Source organism: Merops nubicus, unplaced genomic scaffold (genome assembly GCF_000691845.1).
Source record: "Merops nubicus isolate BGI_N331 unplaced genomic scaffold, ASM69184v1 scaffold7163, whole genome shotgun sequence".
NCBI lineage: Eukaryota > Metazoa > Chordata > Aves > Coraciiformes > Meropidae > Merops > Merops nubicus.
Window position 1 is genome coordinate 39,481 of NW_008599543.1, and position 22,687 is coordinate 62,167.

Below are 22,687 nucleotides of genomic sequence, written 5' to 3' on the forward strand. Positions count from 1 at the left end.
ACTGTGGCTTTAAGCTGAGAAGAAAGAGATGCACATTGGTACTTTAACCTTGACAGGTTCCATAGATCTAGGTTGCTCATCCTGAATGGTGTGTTTTGTGTTTAAGCTCAAGAGGAGGCAAAATCAAATAGAAAGCTTAAATTATCTTTTCCCAGACTAGAAAGTATCAATATGTGTTTCCTTGGGCTTACTTATCAGTGCAGTCTTGCTCTTGAAATGAAAGCAGGCTCTTGATGGTGACTTCTGCCTGATAACTCTGCAGAGACATTCATCCAAGTAGCCAGTGAAGCCCAGGTACCTTAAAATTCAAACCAGAAAACCCCAGATTTGGAGCAGTGTCTGAATCCTCCATCTCTGGCACCCATGTCCCTCTTGCCTATCTTAAAATAGTTAGGTAAGGACAGGTGATTTCCCTCTCCTGTTCCAGGACTGCTTACCTGTATTGTCAGTGGAGAAGTTGCTTTAGTTTTACTCTGATTTTCTTAATTAGTCACACAGAAGCAGCATGTCAGTAGCAGGCAATCTGTTCTGGGCATGGCTCTGAGCTGTGGTAAGTGGCAGGGCTCAGCCTTGTCACTGCTCACCTAGGTCTGGAAGATGGCCTAGGGGCTACAAAAGCTTTACACTTCACCTGAAAATTTATGGACTATGGAGATTAGCCCAGCCTAATGCTTGTGAGTCCTTGTTTGGCAGCAGTGCCAAAGTGTGGGAATTCAAATGCATCTGTATGAATCTGAGAACTTTTGCCAAGGGTTGCTTTGTAAATTCAGGTACTTCTGCAATCTGCTAAATCATAACCCTGGAGAGTGTTACCTTGTTTTTCAGGCACACCTGATGAAGTGCAAATTCATTAGGTTTTTCTTTAAATATATAAAAATATCAGGACTTCTTTTCCCCTGAAAATTTCTTCCTTCTTCTATTCTACTTAAAAATATTTGCTTTCTGTCCTCTGTTCTAGTTTGACCTTACACAGTGGTTGAGCATTGCTAAGCCACCTCTGTCTGAACGTACCAGGCTCCTGGAGTCTATTCACTTGGCTCTCAATGCATGTGGCCTGGAACCAGAGGAAGATATTTTGATGCCATTTAATATCTTCTGCAAGCATTGGACTAACCTTCTCCAGTATCAGTTCCCTGATCATTATAGTGACTTCCTAAGGTTGTTTGTGCAAAGTGAGTATCTGAGTTGATGCATTCTAAGCCTTTCACACAGATATAGAATAATTTAAATTTTTTAAAGCTTCTATATGCACTTTTAAATGCATGCTAAATGATATGTTTTTATTAGACATATTTCAGCTCTACTAGAAGGAAACACTTTTGTAGATCAAAAGTACACACATCAGTGACAATACATTTTCAACTTGTATTGCAGGAGAAGGATGAAGAAGAGGTTTCTTTTAATGGAAGCAATTATTAATTGTAATTATACCACTTTTTGTAGTGCAGCATCGTTGTTCTTGAGCAGCCTTCCATGTCAAACTGAGAACTGGAGTTACAGAGACATGGGACTGATACTGAAATCTTCTGAAAATGTCCTGGTTGACATTAGGTGTTACTTATAATCTGCTGTGCCTCTAACATGAGAAGAAAAGTACTCCCTTTCTGTCACACTGCAGCAACTGCCTCAGTAAATGTTTGTAGCCATGCATATACTCAGTGCCTAGGAAACTCTAAGAGAGCACATAGACAACAAAAGGGAGTGTTAAATTATCTGCTTGGGAATTAGAGATACCATTCACCCTTAAACTTAGGGCTTTCAAACTCATGCCTTACCTAATCTTTTTTTTTATCAAGTAGGGAACTCTAATTTCAACTTTCTGACTTGTACTGAGAAAGGGACTAATATCCTTTTCCTGTTTTTCACAAATGTGTTCCCTTCTCTTTCTCCTAAGGCTCATCAGAGCAGCTTCTAAGCCCTGACTGTTGGAAGGCATCACTTAAAGCCTTGGGATGTGGTTCACCAGTGACTGAACAGGGAAGCTTCAAGAAGAGTGATTCTACAGAAAGTCCTGTATTGCAGGGTGCTGCAAAAATTCTCCTCTCTGCAGAACAGGTGGGTGCCTCTTTGGCTGATTTACTGTGTTCTTCACCTGAAACAGATGCCCACCAGTGACAGATAACACTGCTGTATAGGCTATCTGTAGCTGATTAATATTTTCCTTCTTTTTACAGGTTAGGGAGACAATAGAATGGCTTTCCACATCTTTCTGCAAACTCCGACTGGCCTCAGTGGACTTCAGGACTTTTGGCCTGTTTTCAAAATTGAGTCCTTACGTGGCTGAAGTGAATAAATTTCTGGAGTATCTCACCAAACGACTTATTGACACTGAAGTTGCCAATTTAGCCCAGGAGCCTGTTGGCAGTAACAGAATTCTAGCAGGTAATGTGTCTTAAAAGCAGTTAAGAATAGTCACTCAGTTTCTTTAATTGCTTCTGTTAAAACCCAGTTAAATATACAGTAAAATCTTCTTACTCTGAGTTTGTGCAATGAGAACATTAAAACACAGATGAGAAATGCTGATGCTGCTTCATGGCCATGTTGGGCTTTGTTTTAGTGTTACGCTTGTTGGAGGAACCTTGGGTTTTTTTTTGAGCTTGCTTTAAAATTATTTTATGAGGAGATCACTTTCTTCAAGAAGAATAGTCTTTAGCACTGAGCAGAGGTTTGGGGATGAGGAACTACTGAATGTCATACTGGTGGGATTTGGAGAAAACTGCCAAAAGATCTTTTATTTTAGTATATGCAGGTTTAAAGAATGACTCACCATTACCCCCGCAGTCTCAGAAGTATTCAAGTGATATTATTAAAACATATCAGCAATGGAAAATGCTCACGATTGTTGTTAAAACAATGAAGTTGTTAACCAGAGTTACTAATAAACATATTGTATTTTAAATTTTTGTTGGACCAGGAAAAGCTGATTAAATGTTGGAATAAGCAAAGGACATTGTGTTCAATTTTGGAAAAGTGTAGTATGTTCACTGTTGCTGATTTGAGGGAGAAAAAGCAACTTCTGTTTTTTTTTTTTTTTTTTTTCTTCTAGCATTGCCATCCTTGTATTCAGTCATTGTTGGGCTCTTTAAACCTTGGATACTGGTCTTGGATAAGGAAGATGCAAGGTATATTTTGCATTTCAAAATTAAATTAATACTTGCTAAAGTAAGGACTGTGGCTCTGTAAGAATGGCTTTCATTATTACCTTTTTATTTTCTAAGTCATGACTGTATTGTCACCTTCCCTTTAAATAGCTTTTACTTGTGCCATGTCTTTAATAATTATGGAACTAATTAATGACTTAAGTAAAATTTCCCAAGGCTTGGATTGAATAGTTATTTGAAATACAAGAAATATCTCTACTTCCTGACCAGAGCTTGCAATTAATTGAGAGGAATAGGGATTGCACTTGGTTCTGAAAACACTGAAACCTGAATTTTAGAGTCTGTTTTTTGGTTTGTTTATTTTTTTTTTAGCTTCTCTAATATCTATAATGCCCTTGTTTGGCTTTTTTGTTTTGTTTTAAACTAATACAACCCCAAGTGCCAGTGGTATTTAAAGAAACTTCAGGTTAAATCAGTCCTATGGTGACATACTGTGTGGTATACCTCTGACTTAACACAGGCAGTTATTTCTAATATTATACATTTAAATTTTACTTCCTTTCAAAAGCAGAAGTTTTTGGAGTTGGGAGCTCATCTTCAGCACTTTATTAGAAGGTTGACTGCAGGTGATACATGCTGTCATTCAGAAATTCCTGTGTTTTGGTTTTTGATTCAGTTATGAATCAAACAAGTAATCTTGATGTACTCATTACGGAACTGCAGTGTGACATTAAAGCATGTCCTTGTTCTAAGGAAGATGGAGACAGCCACAAAGAGTTGAGTTTGAGAGAACTGCTGATACCTGTACTGTATTTTTTTTTGTTAGTATGCTTTAAAATATTTAGATGGCTTAAGTGTTTATGATCTGACAATTCAGCACTGAAATTTGTGTTGCTTCTCTTCTGCTTCTTTTAAGTAACCAGCCCTGCTACCCTTGGTTAGAGAGTGATGCTCCTGTAGCATCCACCATGGTCTCTTTATTTACAGATTGCATCAAGCTTTTGCATGACAGATTTAAAGGTGAGTGAAAAATAATTAAAATTAGCATATTTTATAAAACCCAAGGTACGGAAGATCTTTTTAAAAAAAAAAAAACAACATACAAAACCCCCCCACACACACAAAAAAACCAAAACAAAACAAATAACAACCCAACATAAAAGCAATAAAATTGTACATGGAAGGAGTATTTTATAACTTCAGGATATTGTCCAGCAACTCTGCAAAAGATAGAGGAAGGACATGAAATCGTAAGCTTACCCACTTGTTAATTGGGGAGAAAAAAAAATATCTAAAAGCTTTATGTGCATTTTGAGGGCTTTTTTCTTTGACAGATATATTTTGGTGTAACTTGCATTAATGGTTTTTCATCTTCAGAATTGGACTTTGTTCTGTAGTCAAGCTTTCAGTGAATTTTTTCTCTTGTTAATTTATTTTCTTTGGATCTAGACAAGCTGTTGCCAAGCCACCATGGGGCTCTCTGGTTACATCTAATGCATTACTGTGAGTGTTGCACAGCCCCCAAAATGCCAGAGTTTATTCTCTACAGTTTCCATACTGAGTTCAGAAGGCTTCCATGGAAGGAAATGCATCCAGACCAGATGCTTATGGAAGAGTTCTTCAAAGTGAGTACACAGCATCTGTTGAATTAAGCTCATAATTACCGTTGCCCTTGAAAATAACTGGAGAGCTAGAGACAGTTCTTTTAGCAAGTAAGCTTTTAAATTTTGTTTGTAGCATTCACAGCTGCTCATTTTGTGATTTGGTTTTTGTGAGGGAATGCTGCTGGTTCTTAGACAAAGTTGTGGGGAGCTGTAAAGCTGGAAGTCTTTGTAATCTGTCATTGTTCTTATCTGACCATCTTGTTTATTACATATATATTGAATAGTTATTTAGTTAGTCTAAATATATTGTACTATTGCCATGTTGTTCTCACTTCCAAGGTGTCTGAGACAACATAAGGCTGCAGATGGGTGTGGAAATGCTTCAGGATTTACTGCTTACTGTTTGGGATGAGTTCTTCATGCATTTCTAAACAAGCTCAGAGTTTTTGTTCCTCTGATAGTGAAGAGAAATAGATGCAGCCATGCAGCTAAGAGTTTGTAACAGATTATTTCTTTCCAGTAGCTTGGTATTCTGTACTGGTTGTTTGTGAGGCTTAGGAAGTTATATGTGCAACTCTTCTGGTGGTGGTGGGGAAATGGTGAAGAAGTGATATCAGTCTGCTTCTCTGCTGACCTAAAATACTGCTGTGGATTTATAGTTAGCTAAGGAAAGGAAAAGTATGAAAGTATTTATGTCTTACATTATTTTATTTACCTGCCTTTTTTCCTTTCTCCTTCCTAGATTGAAAGAGGCAGCCCCAAGAGTTGTTTCTTATTCCTGGGTTATGTTTTATGTGAAATAAACTGGGTCAGTGTCCTCTCTGATGCCTGGAATCCCAACCCTCATCCTCAGACTCACAACATGATTGTCTGTTTGCTGTATATGATGGTCCTCTTGGCAAAGGAAGAACAACTTATAGGTGAAGAGGTAATTTTTGGAAAGGTTCATACCTGTTCTTGGAAGAATAATACTCCTTTGCTATCAAGGGCACAGGATGTGACTTCTTTCTCACTTGCAGAATGATTAACTCAGAAGTGTTTTTTTGCATAGGTAAAATACCCCAAATAGCCTTCCAGAGATAGCCAAGTCTAATTCCTTATGTGAGGCATTTTGTGTAGCTTGTGTGAAAAAAAGAACTGCTGTTCCTTTTTAAAAGCTTCTGCAGGTGCTGTGCTCCAGAAGTGTTGTAAAGAGTAAGGAAATAAATACAGACAGTTACTTGGGGTTACAGAATGACGCTCTGGGTTTTGGAAAGAGTAAATACCTGCTAGTTTCATTAGCATTTAAACAAATACACTGTGAGAGACATGTTTATTTATATATATTTTATTATATATTTATTCATGTACAGCTGCTGTGCAGTTATTTTCCCTTTCATTAAGTGTGGGATGCTGCCTGGTATAGCTTTCTTGTCTCTTAGGGCAGCCCTTAACTAAAATGACTGTTTCCTTTTCCCTCTCCTGATTTTGGAAAGCCTTCATTCCAAGGACATGCAAAGCAGCAGTAGTATTAGCAAGAATTTACATATGCACCTATAATATATGTACATATATATATATGTTATGTGCACCTATGTATATTTATATTGTATATATGCATTTATAGATCTATTTATGCACATATATCTATGCATGCATGATATTGTAAATAGCTTAAGGTGAAGTTTTTTCTGACAGCCTGAGTGCAAAGTGTGTCTTGTGGTTTGATTCAAGCACTCTTCAGTGTGAGTGTGGGAGTAGCTTTGACTGTGGTGTTTGTGCCTGTAGCACCTGTGGTGCTGTAAGAAGAACTGGGAGGCTCACTGAGTCACTGCCAGTCCTATAAATCTCTGCTGGGCCTTGCTCCTTTTTCTGAGTAGCAAACATGAATGTGGGGAGGGATGGTAAGGAATCTTCATTTATGAAAAGCTTATGCCTGGCTCTGTGTCTTACTGTGCCTGTTTGTGAGGTTTTCCAACCTGATCTTCAGCACTAGTCCCACTTCAGTTTGGTTAAGTACATCTTGACAATGTGTACAACTTGACAGATTACTTCTCTGCTACATCTTGGGTTGAGTTTTGTGTGCCCTTGCTCTGAAGGGGGATTTGATCATCTCTGATTTCTTAATGCATTTCCCATGTATGGTTGCATTCCAGTATTTATGAATTATTGGAAGAGGAAAGTCAAGCACTGGGTGTTAGGATGAACTTTCCAAACCCTGCTTTTCCTAAGAGCTCTGTGTGGGTAAATCTAGCACACTCTCATCCAGTCCATTGCTTCTGGAGGACTCTTGAAGAGGGGAAATGTAATCTTCAAGAAGTCATGTGTCACATCTGCCAGCTTTCTCCCACTCACAGCACCTTCAGTTTCCCATTTCCTCTGAGGCATTGCGAGGTGCTGTGCTGAGATGTCACCACCAGCATTGGATCAACGCTGTATTCCAGTTTAGGAAAATTACTGGAGTTTGTGCTCTGACCTGAATATATTTTCTTATCTGAAGCTTCTCCAGCTTCAAAAGGTACCTGTTTGTACATGGTATGAGTCAGCCTGAGGAATTCCCTCCTAGCCTCCAGCAATGCGTTAAACTGACACACTTGTCACACTTTTTATCTCCCAAAATGCTCGTGGGACACCTTGACCTAAATATCAAACTTTCTCAGCTCTGTGTTCCAGTTGCATGAGCAACTTGGAAGAACTTGGTGTACCGGTGTCATGTTCTTGCTGGTGGAGTCTGATTTCATCTAGTTCTGGATCCTTAAAAGTCTTTAGATTGTGTTGATGGTCAGCACAATTCCAGTATTCGTTCATTCTTTAACGTGTAGAAATTTGGTGCTGAGTGTCCACTGAGGACTCCATTTCTTTCTAGCTGCCTTCACATGCTTACATGTTAAATTCTTCTGTTCCTCACTGACTTCTGTGCTTGCTTAGAGCTGCTGCAGCAGTCTGAGTCAGCAGTCTGAGTACTGTTAGCAGGGATGCTGGAGGTGACAGACCAAGTGTTGGTTTGCTGCTTGAATGAGGAGTTACTGTTCTGCCAGACTCCCAGTGGTCATCTATTTCTGTGGGGTTTCTGTTCCATTTTCTTCAAATTTTGGAGTCGGGGTTTCCTTCCAGTATCAAGTGTTGCCAATATTGATTTAAAACAGCAAAGAAGGTGGAGGTTAAACTGTTGTCTTTAAATCTTCAGGAGTCGCCACTCATAAATCTTCTGGGACAGACCAGCTCCCTTCCTTGGCAGCTTGTGGGCATTTCATCTTATCAGAGCATCATCAGCTACTGCAACAGTCACTACCCTCCCTCTGTTATCCTTGCTAAGGATGCTGCAGCTGAACTGATAGTGAAGCTCCTGAAAATCTCAGCAGGCTTTGGTGCATCTTCAGATAGCCACGTCCACCTTGTAAGTTGAACAGGTTTGGCAGTATCTCTGAGCTGTTCTTGTTTTTTTTTGCAGTGTTCTGCTTTTGTATGTTATGGAGTGTGAAAAGAGTTCTAGATGTGATTATTTTTTTTTTTTTTCTAATTGATTTTAATTTGGATTACCAGGATGCAACACTGAAGTGCCAAGCTTACATTCGCCAGGTGGTTCAGTTCCTCAGCACCCTGGAACAGAGCGGGAAGATTACTTTTGCAGTTTTGGAACAAGAAATGTCCAAGTTGCTAGATGATGTAGTCATCTTTAATCCTCCAGGTCTGTGGGAAAGAAACCTGTCAAGTTCCTTTTTTCTGCTGCGTGGTTTGTTGACCATTTGTGACTGTAATGACATGCATTACTCTGTCTCCCTAGTGGGCAGCGGGGCGTGTTGCTTTGGTGATGTGTATACATCTAGGTCGTCTGTAACACCAAACAAATACCAGCACTGCCCCTAAGGAGCTGTCAAGAGTGGCAGGACCAACAGGAAAAAAAACAGGTTGTGTTGCAAGTAAAACTGATCAATATACAGGAGCCTGTGCTTTTCAAACGTTCAGGTGAACTCAGTCATCTCACTGTACTACACAGAAACATTTGACAGGAGTGGTGTCTCTTCTGTCCATGACTCTCACAGGTGTGCTGGAAGAGGGAGCAGAAAGTGTCCAAAAAATCTTGAGAGTGAGATCTCTCAGTGCTTGTATTGCTGCTTGGTAAAACTCTGTAGGACAGCCCCATAGTCAGCAAAACACTGTGTGACTTGAAGAGAAGTGAAAGCTTGCCTCTTGCTGCTGACATGACCCATAGCTGAGACATTTTGGAGGGGACAGGAGCTGTGTTATAAGAGGCACAGCTCAGCCAAACTGTGGAGTGCAAGAGGATCAGGGAGGCAGAGCAACAGGACTGTGGTGGTGTGTGTCAGATTTAGCTTCTCCAAGAGATTTGGAGGGGCTGGTGGAGGTTTTTGGAGACTCTGGGGCTACACCTTCTGTTGACAACAGCTGGAGAAGGTAAAAGTTGGACTTCTCACATGGATACTGAACCAGGAATTGTCCCAGCAAATCTGGTGGGCCCTGGTGCAGCTGTGTGGTGACCATCCTGCTAGGTGGTCTGCAGCCTGTGAAATGAGACTTGGCTGTAAAATGAGCCATGACCTTCAGTAAGTCAGGTAACCTCCTGGCATTGTCTGTCTCATTTGGTCTGTGATATTTACCTTACTGGAGAGCTGTGCCATGACAGGTTACTTTTGGGGCTTCTTTTTCTTTTTTCCTAGGGGGTAGATGATAAAAACAGAATAGTTGGGTTTGGAAGGGACCTCTGGAGGCCTACAGCCCAACTTCCTCCTCAAACCAGGGCTAGCTATGAAGTTAAATGGGCTCGTTCAGGGCCTTGTCTGGTGAGCTTCCGAATGTCTGCAAGTACAGAGGTCTTGAGCTCTCTGGGTGATGTTTTCCAGTGATTAATCCATCTTTTTGCACAACTTTTCTTCATAACCAGTTGAAATTTTTCCTTCTGCGATGCATGATGTTGCTTCAAAGTTTTGTTTTGTAACAGTAGTAGATTTTTTTTCATCAATACATGCAAAGGTCTACTCTGGAGTTAAGACTTTTAAGAACCAAGCACAGATAATGTCAGCACTTTAAGGATACTGTTACAGGTGGCCCATGAAAGCATGTTCTAGCCATACCAAGAGGTGGTTTCAAAGAAATGTTCTAGAGCTGAACACAGGAATTAGCAGGAAATGCAGAATCCTGGAAATGCATGAGGGGCTTGCAACGTTGCGGGGCTCATCCTGGTCATATTTCAAATTGGTTGATCTAAAATCTTGGTTGTTCACTCTAAGCTGTGCTGTAAACTGTGTCCTACTACCCAAGTTTTCTTGGGGACTGTAAATGTGCTTTGTCATTCAACTTATTGGCACAGTGGTAATGGTAAAGGGCCCTAGGTGAAAGATGTTCTCCAGTGTGCTCTGCTGTATGGTCCTGCCTGTCTCAAAGCTGTCTTTTTGTTTAATGAGTGATGAACTGTCTCAGCAAGGGACAAGAATGCAAGGAATGGGTGTCCTACTTGCAGTTTCATAAGTTCAGACAAGGAACCAGGTGATCTTTAAGGTCCCTTCCAACCCAAACCATCCAGTGAATTGAGTAATAAGTGAGAGGCTTTTCCCAGCCTCTGCAGAACGTGTTCAGTGTTGAAGTGGAATTCGGGTTCCAGTGTCCCTGTACCGAAATGTTGTATTTCTGACTGCCAGATATGGACCTGCAGACACGTCACATGGCCCTCAGCAGTCTCTTCACAGAAACACTGATGATGATGAACAATTCCAGCGTTGCAACAGCGGAGTCCCTGCGGGGGAGCCTGCGGAAGTGGATCGAGGGCAGAGTGCGGGGGCTGCTGGCCATGCCCCTGCTCACAGCCTCCTGCCAGAGCCTGGCCTCCGTGCGACACATGGCAGAGATGACAGAAGCCTGCATCACTGCTTACTTCAACGAAGGTAGGAGCCTGTCAGCTGCTGCTGCTGCTGCTCCTCTCAAGAACTTTGATCAGTCTTGGATGCCCGTTAAATACGAGGCGTCTGGAATCACAGAATCTGAGTAAGGGACCTCTGGAGATCATCTCATCCAACCCCCTGCTCCAGCAGGTCACCCACAGCAGGGTGCCCAGGGTCACAGCCAGGTGGGTTTGGGATCTCTCCAGAGCAGGAGACTCCACAGCCTCTCTGGGCAGCCTGCTCCAGACTCAGCCACCCTCACACCAAAGAAGTTTCTCCTCCTGTTCAGGTGGCACCTCCTGCTGGGTTCCAGTTTGTGCCTGTTGTCCATTGTCCTGTCGCTGGGCACCACTGACAAAAGTCTGGCCCCATTCTGTTGTCCCTCACCCTTTAGATATTAGTAAGCCTTGATAAGATCCTTATAGTTTCATACTGCCCCGTACTGGAACTGAGTTTTAATCTAGCTTCTGTAATTGGAGCTTTCTTTGTGTTTTGTGGCTCCTGACTGGCACATGTTTTTGTGCTGTGGTAACTAGATGTAGAAAAGTTAGGCCATTGTGGTTTGGGCTTTTCAACTGCTCTAATCTTGTATGTACTTTAGAACTCTACCTGTCTCTGTGAAAGCTGACGTGCTTTGTATGATGGTTGCCATTTTTCCAGCCAAAGTGTAGTACTTTTAAAAAAAATAATTGTCCCAAGAGAACAATTTGTATTTGTCCCCTCCTCTGATGTTCTGTAGGCTAATTTAAGAAAGAGATACCCTTGATTGGTAAAACTCTGAAATTCTCTGTGGTTTTTTTTTTGTTTGTTTTGTCTTTGTTCTGTTTACATAGTCCTTGTGGAACTACATTTTTATTTCTTCCATATTGTCTGTGATCATATTTTGGTACACTAAAATTCCATTGCTAAAATTTTCAAATTGAATCCTGACTGAATACTGGGAAAAGATCTTGCCTTGACCTCGGAGAGGTGCCCTCTGATAATGGAGTTTTTCTTTCCTCTCCATCAGAGTTACATGACAATCTCATTACCTGGAAAACAGCTAAACCAGCCCAAATTCTATAACTCCTAGGAACACAGTGAAATAGTTCTTAGGTTTTTAGTAGGTGCTGTTTCCTCACATGCTTTTTGCTCTGTCCTTTTGTTGTCTTTATAGATTATCCTCACCACCAGGATTTAGGCTGGGGTCCTATACTTGCTTCCCTCCAAGTTCCTGAGCTAACCATGGAAGATTTCCTCCAGGAGTGTTTGTCTTTAGGCAGCTACCTGACCCTGTATGTCTACCTGCTGCAGTGCCTGAATGCTGACCAGACTCTCACCAATGAAATGAAAACCCTGCTAACCATCAGCAGATGGCTGGAGCAGGTGTACCCGAGGTACAAAACTCAAGGCTTTGAGTATGTCTTGACTTTTAAATAAGGCTGGAGTTTTATAGTTGGTATAATTAGGTGGTCAGGTTACTCAGGTTAATCTCACCAGCCAGCTAGATGAGCTGGACAGTCCTCCTGTTATCTGTTACTACAGAGTTTGCCCAATCACAGCGCTAGCACTAATTGTGGTTAAACAGAAGAAGGAATTTTATTTACTTAAGCACTTCTGGTGCAGTTCTGGTCAGTTTTCAGTCAGAGAAGCTTGATTTCTGTTGTGCTCAGTCAAAATTGCTCTGAACAGACAGACCCAGAATCACTGTGGGTTCCTCTTCCCAGAATGTCCACTAGGTGGGATGAGTTCTGTGCTAAATACTCAGCTTAACACTGGGAAACCTGTATTCAGAGCTGCTCAGTGGGGACAGTTCAGCAGCTTTGAGCCAAATCTGGACCCAGTGGTGGGATGCCCAAAGTCAGAGGCATGTCTCACTGTAAAACAGGATTCTGAGGGGAAAGGGTAGATAGCTTTGGGGTTAAAATGATAATACTTAAAGTATATAACAACTGTATTTACAGTTGCTGCTAAAATTGCCAGAATTTAGCAAACGTGGTGAAAGTTTTTCCCTATTGATGTTGATAATGTTTGTATTTGTATTCCCAAAAAGAGCATTTTGGGAAAATGTGTTTCCACCATTTCTTGAAATGCAAAGAATGCTTTCACTGTACCATAGTGATGTGATTGCCAAAGTGCAGAGGAGGCAGTGAGTTCAGCCTTGCCCTGGACATCAAAGCTGAGGGTGTCTGGGATGGGAAGTGGCTGGGCGGAGCGACGTGAGGACAGTCTGATGCAGGAAACTCGTGCTGGTGCTTTATGTGGAAAATCTGAGCTTGTGAACTTGGACTGCTGGAGGAGAGATTAAAAATATCACAGGGGGAACTTCGCTTTGTGCTTGGCTCGACAGAAAACTTCAGTATTTCCTTCTCTAGAAGGTCATATTAAAAGTCTTAAATTGTTGTGGTAACAACAGCTAGTGCTTCCTAAAGTGTTTTATTGGTGAGTAAAGAAAAACCTCAGAAGAGCAGAGATACAGCTTCATTCCTTTTATACTAAGTCTTAGACAAGTTTAAATCCATTTATGGCTGTAATATAATTTATTCTCAGTTGTAAAGCTTAAAAGGAAGCATTGTTCTTTGTCCTCCTGTGGTTCCATAAAACCTGCCAGCTGCTGTCTGCATCAAATCCATAGCAGAAGTTAAAATGAGTTGTGGGGCAGTGTGGTTGTGCTGTCCTGATAAGATTAGATGATGCTGATTAACCATTTGAGTTCTTCATGGGCTTAATGGGGAGGGATACAAACTTCTTAACCTATGAATCTGACTCTTTCTCAAATTTATGCTTTGTTTCACCTAAAGTTCAGCAAAGGAGGAGGCAAAGCTGTTTCTCTGGTGGCATAAAGCCATGCAGCTGTCCCTGATTCAGGTGGAGCAAGACGACACCGTTGTGATCGAATCTGTCATTCGGACTCTGCTGTCCATCCAGGGCAGGCAGAGTCAGCTGGCTGAGGAGAGGCTGACTTCTGGGATACTTGGTGCTATTGGGCTAGGGAGGAGGTCTCCTATGTCACCCAGGTAAGGGCTGGAGGTGGTTTAGATTAATTAGATTTGAGTCATAACGTTAAAAAAGCTTCAGCCTGGATCCGGACTGCACAGCGCAACGTCAGATCATGTTCTGAATCCATGCTGTCAAAAAGTCTCTAAAGTTGTTTAGGCCCGTTACACAAAAAATGTAGCAACTGTTTTAATCTGGTTAAGGAGTGAATATGAATTTCTGCAGCTTGTGGTGGAGAAGGGAAGAAAATGCTGGTTTTGATTCTGGCTTAATTTCCATCTTCAGTGAAGTTTGTAGGGAGACAGTTAAAGGAAGATACTTTCACCTAGTCTGTAGAAGACTATTCCAGTTGACCTCAAAAGCATTTTGTAGGATTAATTTCACCTTGCCTTTTCCATCTTAACCTTGAGGTGTTAAGAGAAGCTTAAAGAGGTATGTGCTTGCTTGCTTTTCACTTCACCTTCCAAAGAGAGACACGGAGTTTGGTGGTTAGATATCAAAATCAAGTTCACTTTGGAAAGGATGCCAAGAAAAAGAAAAAGTTTGGAACAATAATTCAATACAGTACCTAAACATAACTTTGTGTTTATAAACACCTTCTGGGATGTAATTCTGTTGCAATTGGTGAAATCTTGGTCTTGTTCAACTCATATTTTGACTGTGGTGATAACATTTCAGAGGCTGTGAAATGAAGGAGTATTTCAGACATGACCTCAAGGCTTCAGCTAAGCTTGGAACACATTTAACAATTCATATATAGGGTATTATATTATCCTCTAATGTATATGATATCCTATTATCTATGTATTACAGTGATTGATTTTTTTTCCTCATGATTTAAAAAAGGTTTTCTAACGCATTTATGATGTTTCTTATACAAGAGATACTTTTCAGGGTAGAACTTGCAGCTGACCTGCTGTTGAGGAACTGCAGATTTGATACCACCTTCTCTCTGTGCTTCTCCCTGTGCCAGGTTTCGGGTGGTTGCCCGCAGTTTGTCTGCCTTCCTCTTGGTGCAGATTCCTGCAGAGGGTCAAGTCCGCCTGAAAGCAGGGTCAGAGCCAAAGCTGTCACAGAAGGCCCAGCAGGTAGGGTGTGCGTGCCAGCTGCCAGCTTCTTGGCATGCCCCCTTCGTGGGCTTGCTCAGATTGTGGGGTGGAGCTTATAAAAGTCACTGCAGGTATTTCTTTAAGCTAAATCCTGCTCTTAGCTTGCTGGTTTTATTCGGTGCTAAACGCACTCAGTCTTTTTTATGCTGCTGCTTTACACCTGACTCTAAATTCTGAATTTCTGAAAAGCTTCTTGCTCTTTTGGCTTCTCAGGGGATGTATCACAAACATTTGTAGTATTTTGCTATACATCAAAAGACCCATCTTGGAATTTGCCAGAGACAAGGCCAGTTGCAGCATAAGCTGGGTGATGATGTGAGTTTGCTGAACTCTGGTAGCAGGACTGTGTGTTTGAGCTCTAACCTGACATCATCCTGGGTAAAACTGTTTGTGCAGTGTTCTGTGTTAATATGAAGGCATCAGCTTCTCATCTTCCACACTGAAAAGGTGCAGATGAACTTGTGTCTGTAAACCCTTCAGAACTTTAGAATATAGAAAGTAGAAGGAAATTGAAACAAAAGGGAAAAAAAATAGTGACCAAAAAAACCCCAAGAGACAAATGAACATTTCTTCTTTAGACTGTGCACATGTTCTTGTTTCACTAAGTGCACAAGAAGAGGAAGGAGTTCATCAGAAACCAAATCAAAGCAACTTACTTCATGCAACTTTTTTCTCTTCTCTAAGAAATGAGTGAAACTTGTTCAGACGCATTTCCAAAATTTGCCCTGCCCCAGCATTGGCTCTTTTACATATAATTTCTAACATGACATTGTCTTTGTGGTGTTATTACTGGGAAAAAAAATAATACTTTCATGTAATTCAAGATGTTTGCAAGAACAACCTGAAGTGAGTAGTTAAATATGTTGCTGTTTAGTTCAGTGTAATTTCCTTGAAACTTGTCTTGCGTTCATGAAGTAAATATTTGACAACATTTTGGTTGCAGAATCCTAGCAACCCTTGCTAGAACAGTTGTTGTGTTGATCTCAGGGAGAGAACAGATTGAAAAATAGGCGTCAACTTAAAACACTGTTATGTGATTGTCTTTTACAAATGTTTTGTTCCGAATACTCCAGGATCTCTGGTAGATGAGGATCTTCCAGTGGAGTGGTACCTGTGGTGGCTCATGAACTGCTTTGTTACAGACCAAAATGCACACAGCTAACAGAATTCCCCCTTGTATCTACAGGCGCTGAACGCTCTTGAATCTATGGCATCCAACAAACAATATGTGGAGTATCAAGAGCAGCTCTCCCAGGCTTCTCAGTTCATCAAGCATCCAGAACATTGCCTTCGAGATGGCAATAATCTCCTGGCTCTCCTGATTAACACTCTGTACCCAGAAGTGCATTATTTGGACAGCATTCGATAGCAGCGCTGAGCTCGCGGAGTCATCGCTCAGTGTTGATTGCTCTGGCTTACCTGTGATGTTGTTATTGCACAAGGAATCTTTACTTTCAGAGTGCCACTTTAATGGAAGTCAGAAGTGTGAATGGCACACTGACAAGTTTTCTCCTCTTTTAGGTTTTCTTTCTTCTGATTTAGGCCTGTGGAACTGCTCAGTTTTTGTTGACTGAAAACACTTGAATAATCTTCCCGTGTGTGGTGCACATCTGAGGAGGATACCTGGGGATAGATCTACAAATCATTAGACAGCAAAGCTCATGCTGTAGCATCTTAAGTTGTTTTTTTTTTTTTTTTTTTTTGCTTTGTGCCTTTTTTATTTTCCAACGTGTCATCACTCAGGCCAGTTCAAAGTGAGTGGAGGATTGGGTATAAAAAACATTTTGACTTTCTTAACCAGGGTACCTTTTAATCTTAACGTGAGTGTGTCTTGAGACTTGTGAAATCTTTGTATTTGCAAAGATAGTACTTTAAATTTAGACTTCTTTTTGCTGTCCCACAGAAATCTGTAGTTTGAAAGGCATGCCTGCAGTCTTCTCCCACTTCTGTAAATACAAACTAGAATTTGAGCAAAAGAATTCAAGTTTTCTTATTTTTCGGGATATTAGTGACTCTGCATCTACATTGCTTGATTAAAAGCAAGTAACTTTTAGCCAAGTTCCTTTTGAGTTAGGTGCTTTAAATTCAGAGATGGATTTTTCTGAATGCTTAGTGTCTGGGAGGGCAAGAGTCAGTCATGTTTGTATTAGGTTTTTTGAAATGTGGAAGTCTGGTGTTTGGGTTTTTTTTTAGGAAATACTGATTTACCACCAGTGACATTTATTCTTTTCTGCCTAGCTGGGCATGACACGACAGGATTTTAGATGACACTGTGAAAAGGTATTTATCTTGTATTAAATTTGCTGATCACTTATTAGAATTCTGTTGCCAAAGCATGAACTGTGAGCCTGTAAATCTGTTGTTTCAGCTGAATGATCACTGTTTTTGTTGCCTTGTCTCACCATGAAATGCACTTTTGTTCAGGGAAAGCAGAAGGCCTCTCCAGTTGCTTGTCTAATTTTGTCCCTTTTGTGATTGATGTGTTTGAGGTGGCCCTAGGTCCTGCAGTCAGTCTGTACACCTCTCTGAAGGAACAATGATCACGTCTTCTCTTCCATTAATTGTGCCTTTATGTTTAGAACGTGGTTACACATGAAAACATTAGTTCTGGTCACTGGGGGAAGGAGATGTGCTGCCTACTGTCTGCTCAGTAATGCTTTGAAGTGTTGCTCTTAACTGTGGTTCTGGTGCTGGAGAAGAAATCACCCTTTCCTTCTGGACAAATTTTGTTTACTCTGCCAGCTAGGTTGTTAGATCACCGTCGTATTAATGTGGTCTTAGAGTTCTTGCTCTATCTGCGAGCCTATAAATACATATACATATGTACATCCCTCTGTATATTAACCAGATATCAGTGCAGCACGTTTTTTAACAGACTGTTTTAGAAAATTCATGTCTGGAAGAACACATTCTGCTGCTTTTCCCCACCCCCCCACCCCCCCAAAGACGTATAAGCACTGGTTTTGTCGGATTCAATGTTACTGAGCAGTTGCATAAAAATGTGAGAAAGTCAGAAACAGGTGTTTGACATGCACTTTTAAAAGGAGATACTGTTTCAGCTTTTGAGTTTTTCAGAATGTTGTATTTGTAACATGCTATGTCTGCAAAGACCATGCAAAATAAAAATGGAAAAATCAAGTGATTTGTGACAAACGCCATGATTATTTTGCTGGGAGAATCCACGTTGGGTAGTGTATTATTCTTTCAACACTCACAACTGAGCCAGACTGTGGAATTTATCCCAAATGAGGGGAAAGCTGGTAATTTGGTAGGAGAAAACTGTGCCTCCAGTGCTGGTGGTATGGTGTTCTTGCTGAGAGCTTTGCTGCTGGAAAGCACCAGATCAAGCTGGAGTCACTATTGCCAGCAAACACCACTGACACCCTCATCATGAACTAGATGATCTTTAAATCTCTTCCAACTCAAACCATTCTGTCATTCTATGAACTTTAAGGTCCCTTTCAACCAGAAACATTCTATGACTTTCATCCCATTTCTTGACCTCATCATTGCAATGAAAATTGTTTTATCATAGTTAAAGTACTCCCTGAATAATACCTAAGAGGTAGGGATTGTTCAGTCACAAGCTACAACTTCTGCTGTGTGTGTCACCCACAAACCGGTCTCATGGCTTCTTGGTGAGCATGGTAGTGCTAGAAGTGTGAACCTCTTGGGCACCTTTTGAGTCCTTACCTCAAATCCAGGGAGCACTTCTAAAAACTAGCAGATCCACTGGCAGTTTTCTGTTGCAGCTCCAGAGCCTGTGATCTTATTCTCTGAATGGTGCCCAGCAGGTTGACTTCTCATTTCTAGTGGGGCAGCAAGGTGGATGAAATGTGTACATTGCTTCCTTACAGGCTGGCTCTGCAGCATCCCACTGGGACTGTGGTGGTGGGAGTTGAGGGTGTTTATTTTGGGAACTCAAGTGCTCAAAGGAGCAACGGGCAAGTCCTAAATTCATCAGTATGCCTAAACTGGGGAGGGAAAAGAAACTGGAACACACTGGTTAGGCTGTGCTGATTTCTCAGGAAAGGTGTGAGAGCTTTCCCCACAGTTCTCTCCCTTGGGCACTTCTTTATTGTGCATGTACACCAAGCTGGGCTCTTTTCACTCCCTTTTGTGAGGTCTCTTCTCCACACGTTGCCCCACGCCTTTTGCTTTCCAAAGGGTGAAGCAGTGGTTAATGAGAGGGAAGTGTTGAGAGCAAACTCTTCCCATTGAAGATCAATCTTGCAGGGGTTTGGATGGGTTAAAGAAGTCCCTCTCACTGGGGAGAGGGGCAGGATACAGGCAAACTCATTCCTGAGCCTCTCCTAGGTGGTTTTGGGGCATGAGGTTTGATGCTTCTATTTGGATCCAAGCTACTTGAGTTAAAGAAGCAGTTTTCAAGAGAAAAAAAACCCTGTAAGCCAAATCTCAGTCCCATACCTGGGTATAGAAGAGCTCTCATTACTCTTAACTCATGTCTATAAATCTTAAGGGCTCAGAAATTCAATTTGATTGGTCCAATTAATATCTCTGAGGTCTTTTCTTCCTGGGTCACCTGTGAAACTGAGCTTAGAGGTCTGTCACTATGCCATGTGCTACAACTTTCTTTTTCTCTTTGCATCTCTTCCTATTTTTATTAAACCTGGCTTTGTAACAGCTGGGATTTTAAAAACCAGACTTAAAAGATTGAGTTGAAGTATTTCCTTGGGAGTCTTTATTGTTTGTTTTGGTTTTTTTTTCCCCTTATCCTGGCCAAGTGATTTAAAGCTGTGCTTTGCTTTACCAGCATAGATATTAGGAAGAGTTGAACTGGAAAAGAATAATTCCCATGCTGGGGGTGAGCTTGCAAGCAGGATCCCAGGCTTGGTGGTGTAGTTCAGCAGCAGCCTGGGCTCCTGGCCAGTGGTGGTTGTTACCAGAAGTGAGACCTTTAGGGGAAGGGTTTTGGAGCTATTGCACTGGAGTGACTGCACAGAGCATTAAGTCCAGTGATACAAACCTAAAAGTAAGTTCTTGTCACTAATTCTTCTCTTTTCACTCTTTCTCTTCTATGCCACCCTTCACAGCCCTCCCCTGGACCTCTGTCTGCCTGACCAGGGCTCTGTGTTGACTTGCATTGTCCAGTAGCATAAGCTGGGTCTGCTCACCTTGTCTTGGAGCGTGTTCACAGTTGGGTTAGAGACTTCTCTGTGGATGCCCACTGACCCTGTAGTAGTGAGTTCATCCCAGAAGAGTTTAAGAGATAAGTAGTTGGGCTTTAAATGGACCTTTCCATCTAACGCAGGGATCCTCTTTTGCTAGGGCTCCTCTTGGAAGTTAAGATTTCTTTTAAACCCTTAAACAAACTCTTCTGGAAGTTTTAATAATAATTAAAACCAACAACAAAACCCAAGCAGCAGAGATTCCAGCAGTGTTTTCTTTCACAGCTGGTATTTGAATCAGGAAAATAGTTCACTCACTGGCTCTAGGAAGCTGCATGTGGTTTGACAAGTGGAGTGATGGAAACTGCTTTTTGAAGTAATATTTGACAAATAGTAAAGCAAAAAGATGTGAGAAAAGGGTAAACTGTTATCTGCTTGCTAAACACTACATGATACCAGCTAAAACCACACATGTTGGTTAGAACTGACATCCTGTATGGATTCTCTTCTGCTCTTCCAGCTCCATCCCTCTTTGTTTTCTCTTTTCTCTCCCATGTTCCCTTTAAGGGCTTCTCATGCTTGTAGGCAGCAGGAGGGGTGGAAGTCATGCACCTGCAAGGCCTCTTTGACCTTCTGTGCATCAGTCAACATCAGTCTCAACACTCCCTGGGAAAAGGCACCCACATACAGAGCAGACAGGGATTCCACCTGTGCAAGCAGGTGCAGATGAGACCTCCTAGGTCCTCAGCTGTGTCTTGGTGCTGTCCTTTCTGTTGGCAAAGTCTGGCTGCCACCGTGTCTTCGGTCAAAGTTCTCATAGGTGGTGTCCTGCAGCTGTGGCCTGGCAGTGGAAGAAATGAGTAAGGTGAAGATGTTTCTGGCTGCTCTAGACTTTATAGAATCCTAGAATGTTTGGGGTTGGAAGGGACCTTTCAAGGTCTAGTACAGCCCCCTGCAGGGAGCAGGGACATCTGCAGCTAGAGCAGGGTGCTCAGAGCCCCATCCAACCTCACCTGGGATGGTTCCAGGGATGGGGCAGCGACCACCTCTCTGGGCAGCCTGGGCCAGGGGCTCACCACCCTCACAGGAAAGCATTTCTTCCTTCTGTCTTGTCCAAACCTCCATGCTCATGAACTACTCCTACTGTCCTGCTGCTCAGAGCCTCAGGAGGTTGTGACAAACCTCCTCTCCTCAGAAGGATCTTACAAGGAGTTGGAAGGTAGCAGCTTCAGGCAGATGTAATACTGACCTCAAATACAGCCTCTTTAGGTTTAGCCTAAGTGTTTGGTTTGGTTTTCAGTGTTTTAGGATTCCCCCCACTTTACCCCTTCCTTGCTTGGCCAACACAGCTGTTGGGAGTGTCCAAGATCGGTGTTGTGCTGGGTAATGGGAAATGCCAAGGGTACTGTGGGAGCATGGTATGGATGTCAGCCAAAAATTGGTCCCTGCCACATCCAGGCTAGCTCTGAGGTGGGCAGTTTGGTATCTCCATGCCTTCTTGGACAGCTGGCAGAGCTCATCAGCTTTGGTGTGGAGCTTTCTGCTGCATTAGAGGCTGGGGTGCAGAGGGAGGGGAAGGTTTCTATTGCAGTTTCCCCTTCCTTGATCCTCATTCCTCAGCCTTGCACAGACCCCATCCCTGCCTGTTCACCTGTCCCTTGGGTGGCTGGTTCTCTTGCCAGGTTAATGTGTCTTCCTACCATGGTCCTGGACTATGGCCCACCTACACAGCTGCTTCTGCAGCATCTGTGTCCCATGGTCTCTTCAGCCTGCTGCCTCAGTGCCCTGACCTCACTGCTCAGCTGTATTCAGGACAGAGCCTCTTCCCTGCAAGTGCCCCAGCCTTGGTCCCTCACAGAGGCTGCCCTGGTCCTCAGCCCAACCCTGTCCTTGTCCCAGGAACCTGATCTCAGGCCAGAAGGTTATTGCCAAGACCAAGGACACATTGCATTTCTCCCCTCAGCCATCTCTACCCTCCTGCTGGATAACACGAGTAGAAGGCAAGGCATCCTTACCAGGCCAGGCTGGATGGAGGGGAGGAGGGACCTGTGAAGGGGGAAGGAAGACATGGGTTAGCAGGGTGGTCACAGAGAGCTGGGGAGCCTGGACTGACCTGGACCTGATGGGAAGCTGCACTGGGAGGTGGCTGTGACTCTGCAGTGAGTGGGGAGAAGACCTTTTGTCAGGCCTGTGGTCCTCTTCATGGGGGTGGGAATTAACATCTACAGCATCTACAGTTTGAGACAAGTGGTGGCTTTCACGAGGTGTTGACATCAGATTGTCTCTACAGATGAATTATGGTGATGTGACATCTCACCCAACCTCAGAGGCAGAGGCTGGAGTCCCTCCTGGAGCCCTCCTCCCCATGCCATCACACAGCAGTGGGGTGGGCTGGGGGCCAGCAGCCTACAGGGTTCCTGGGAGGTCTCATCTCTCAGTCCATGAGCTGATTCTGGTTTATGAGCCAGTGTTTCCCTGTTCCCATGGTCTTGATGTGGCTGGGAGGGGGGATTTCACGAGGGTGGGGAAGCACCCAGGCAGTGAGGCCCAGGGAACAGAGAGGGGCAGCCTGGAAGATGAGGATGTCCACTCCAGGAGATTAAACTGTTGTGTTGGATGCAGCAAAGGTGAACTCTGCCCATGGGCTACAGGGGAAGAGGTGGTGATTAGTCTGCCTCAGGAAAAAAAAAAACCAAAACAACCTGGTTGTGTAAGCAGCAGGTTCTCCACTAATTGCCCATCTCTTAATTAACCTTTCTCCTTGGGTGCAGGGAAACTCCTGCTCTCACTGTTTTTTCAAAGGTCCCTTCTTGAAGCAAACGTCTGGTCTGCAGGCTGTGACCAGCCAGCCAAAAGGTCCCTGTTACTAGTTCTTAGGTTTCCCATTAGAAA

The 22,687-nt window shown here is 42.6% G+C and overlaps 1 protein-coding gene across 1 annotated transcript in view; it reads left to right on the plus strand.

The window, feature by feature from the left end:
• Positions 1-16,035, plus strand: part of EPG5 (ectopic P-granules autophagy protein 5 homolog (C. elegans)) — a gene marked incomplete at its 5' end in the record, with an annotated part of 54,073 nt that extends 38,038 nt beyond the window's left edge. Inside the window, 14 exons of the mRNA XM_008937418.1 lie at positions 959-1,172; positions 1,895-2,055; positions 2,175-2,382; positions 3,047-3,122; positions 4,018-4,121; positions 4,551-4,726; positions 5,448-5,633; positions 7,872-8,081; positions 8,228-8,372; positions 10,342-10,584; positions 11,738-11,957; positions 13,362-13,577; positions 14,531-14,645; positions 15,853-16,035. Of these exons, the coding sequence (XP_008935666.1) occupies positions 959-1,172; positions 1,895-2,055; positions 2,175-2,382; positions 3,047-3,122; positions 4,018-4,121; positions 4,551-4,726; positions 5,448-5,633; positions 7,872-8,081; positions 8,228-8,372; positions 10,342-10,584; positions 11,738-11,957; positions 13,362-13,577; positions 14,531-14,645; positions 15,853-16,035 (2,457 nt within the window). The remainder of the gene's footprint in view (positions 1-958; positions 1,173-1,894; positions 2,056-2,174; positions 2,383-3,046; positions 3,123-4,017; positions 4,122-4,550; positions 4,727-5,447; positions 5,634-7,871; positions 8,082-8,227; positions 8,373-10,341; positions 10,585-11,737; positions 11,958-13,361; positions 13,578-14,530; positions 14,646-15,852) is intronic.
• Between the last annotated feature and the right edge of the window lie 6,652 nt (positions 16,036-22,687).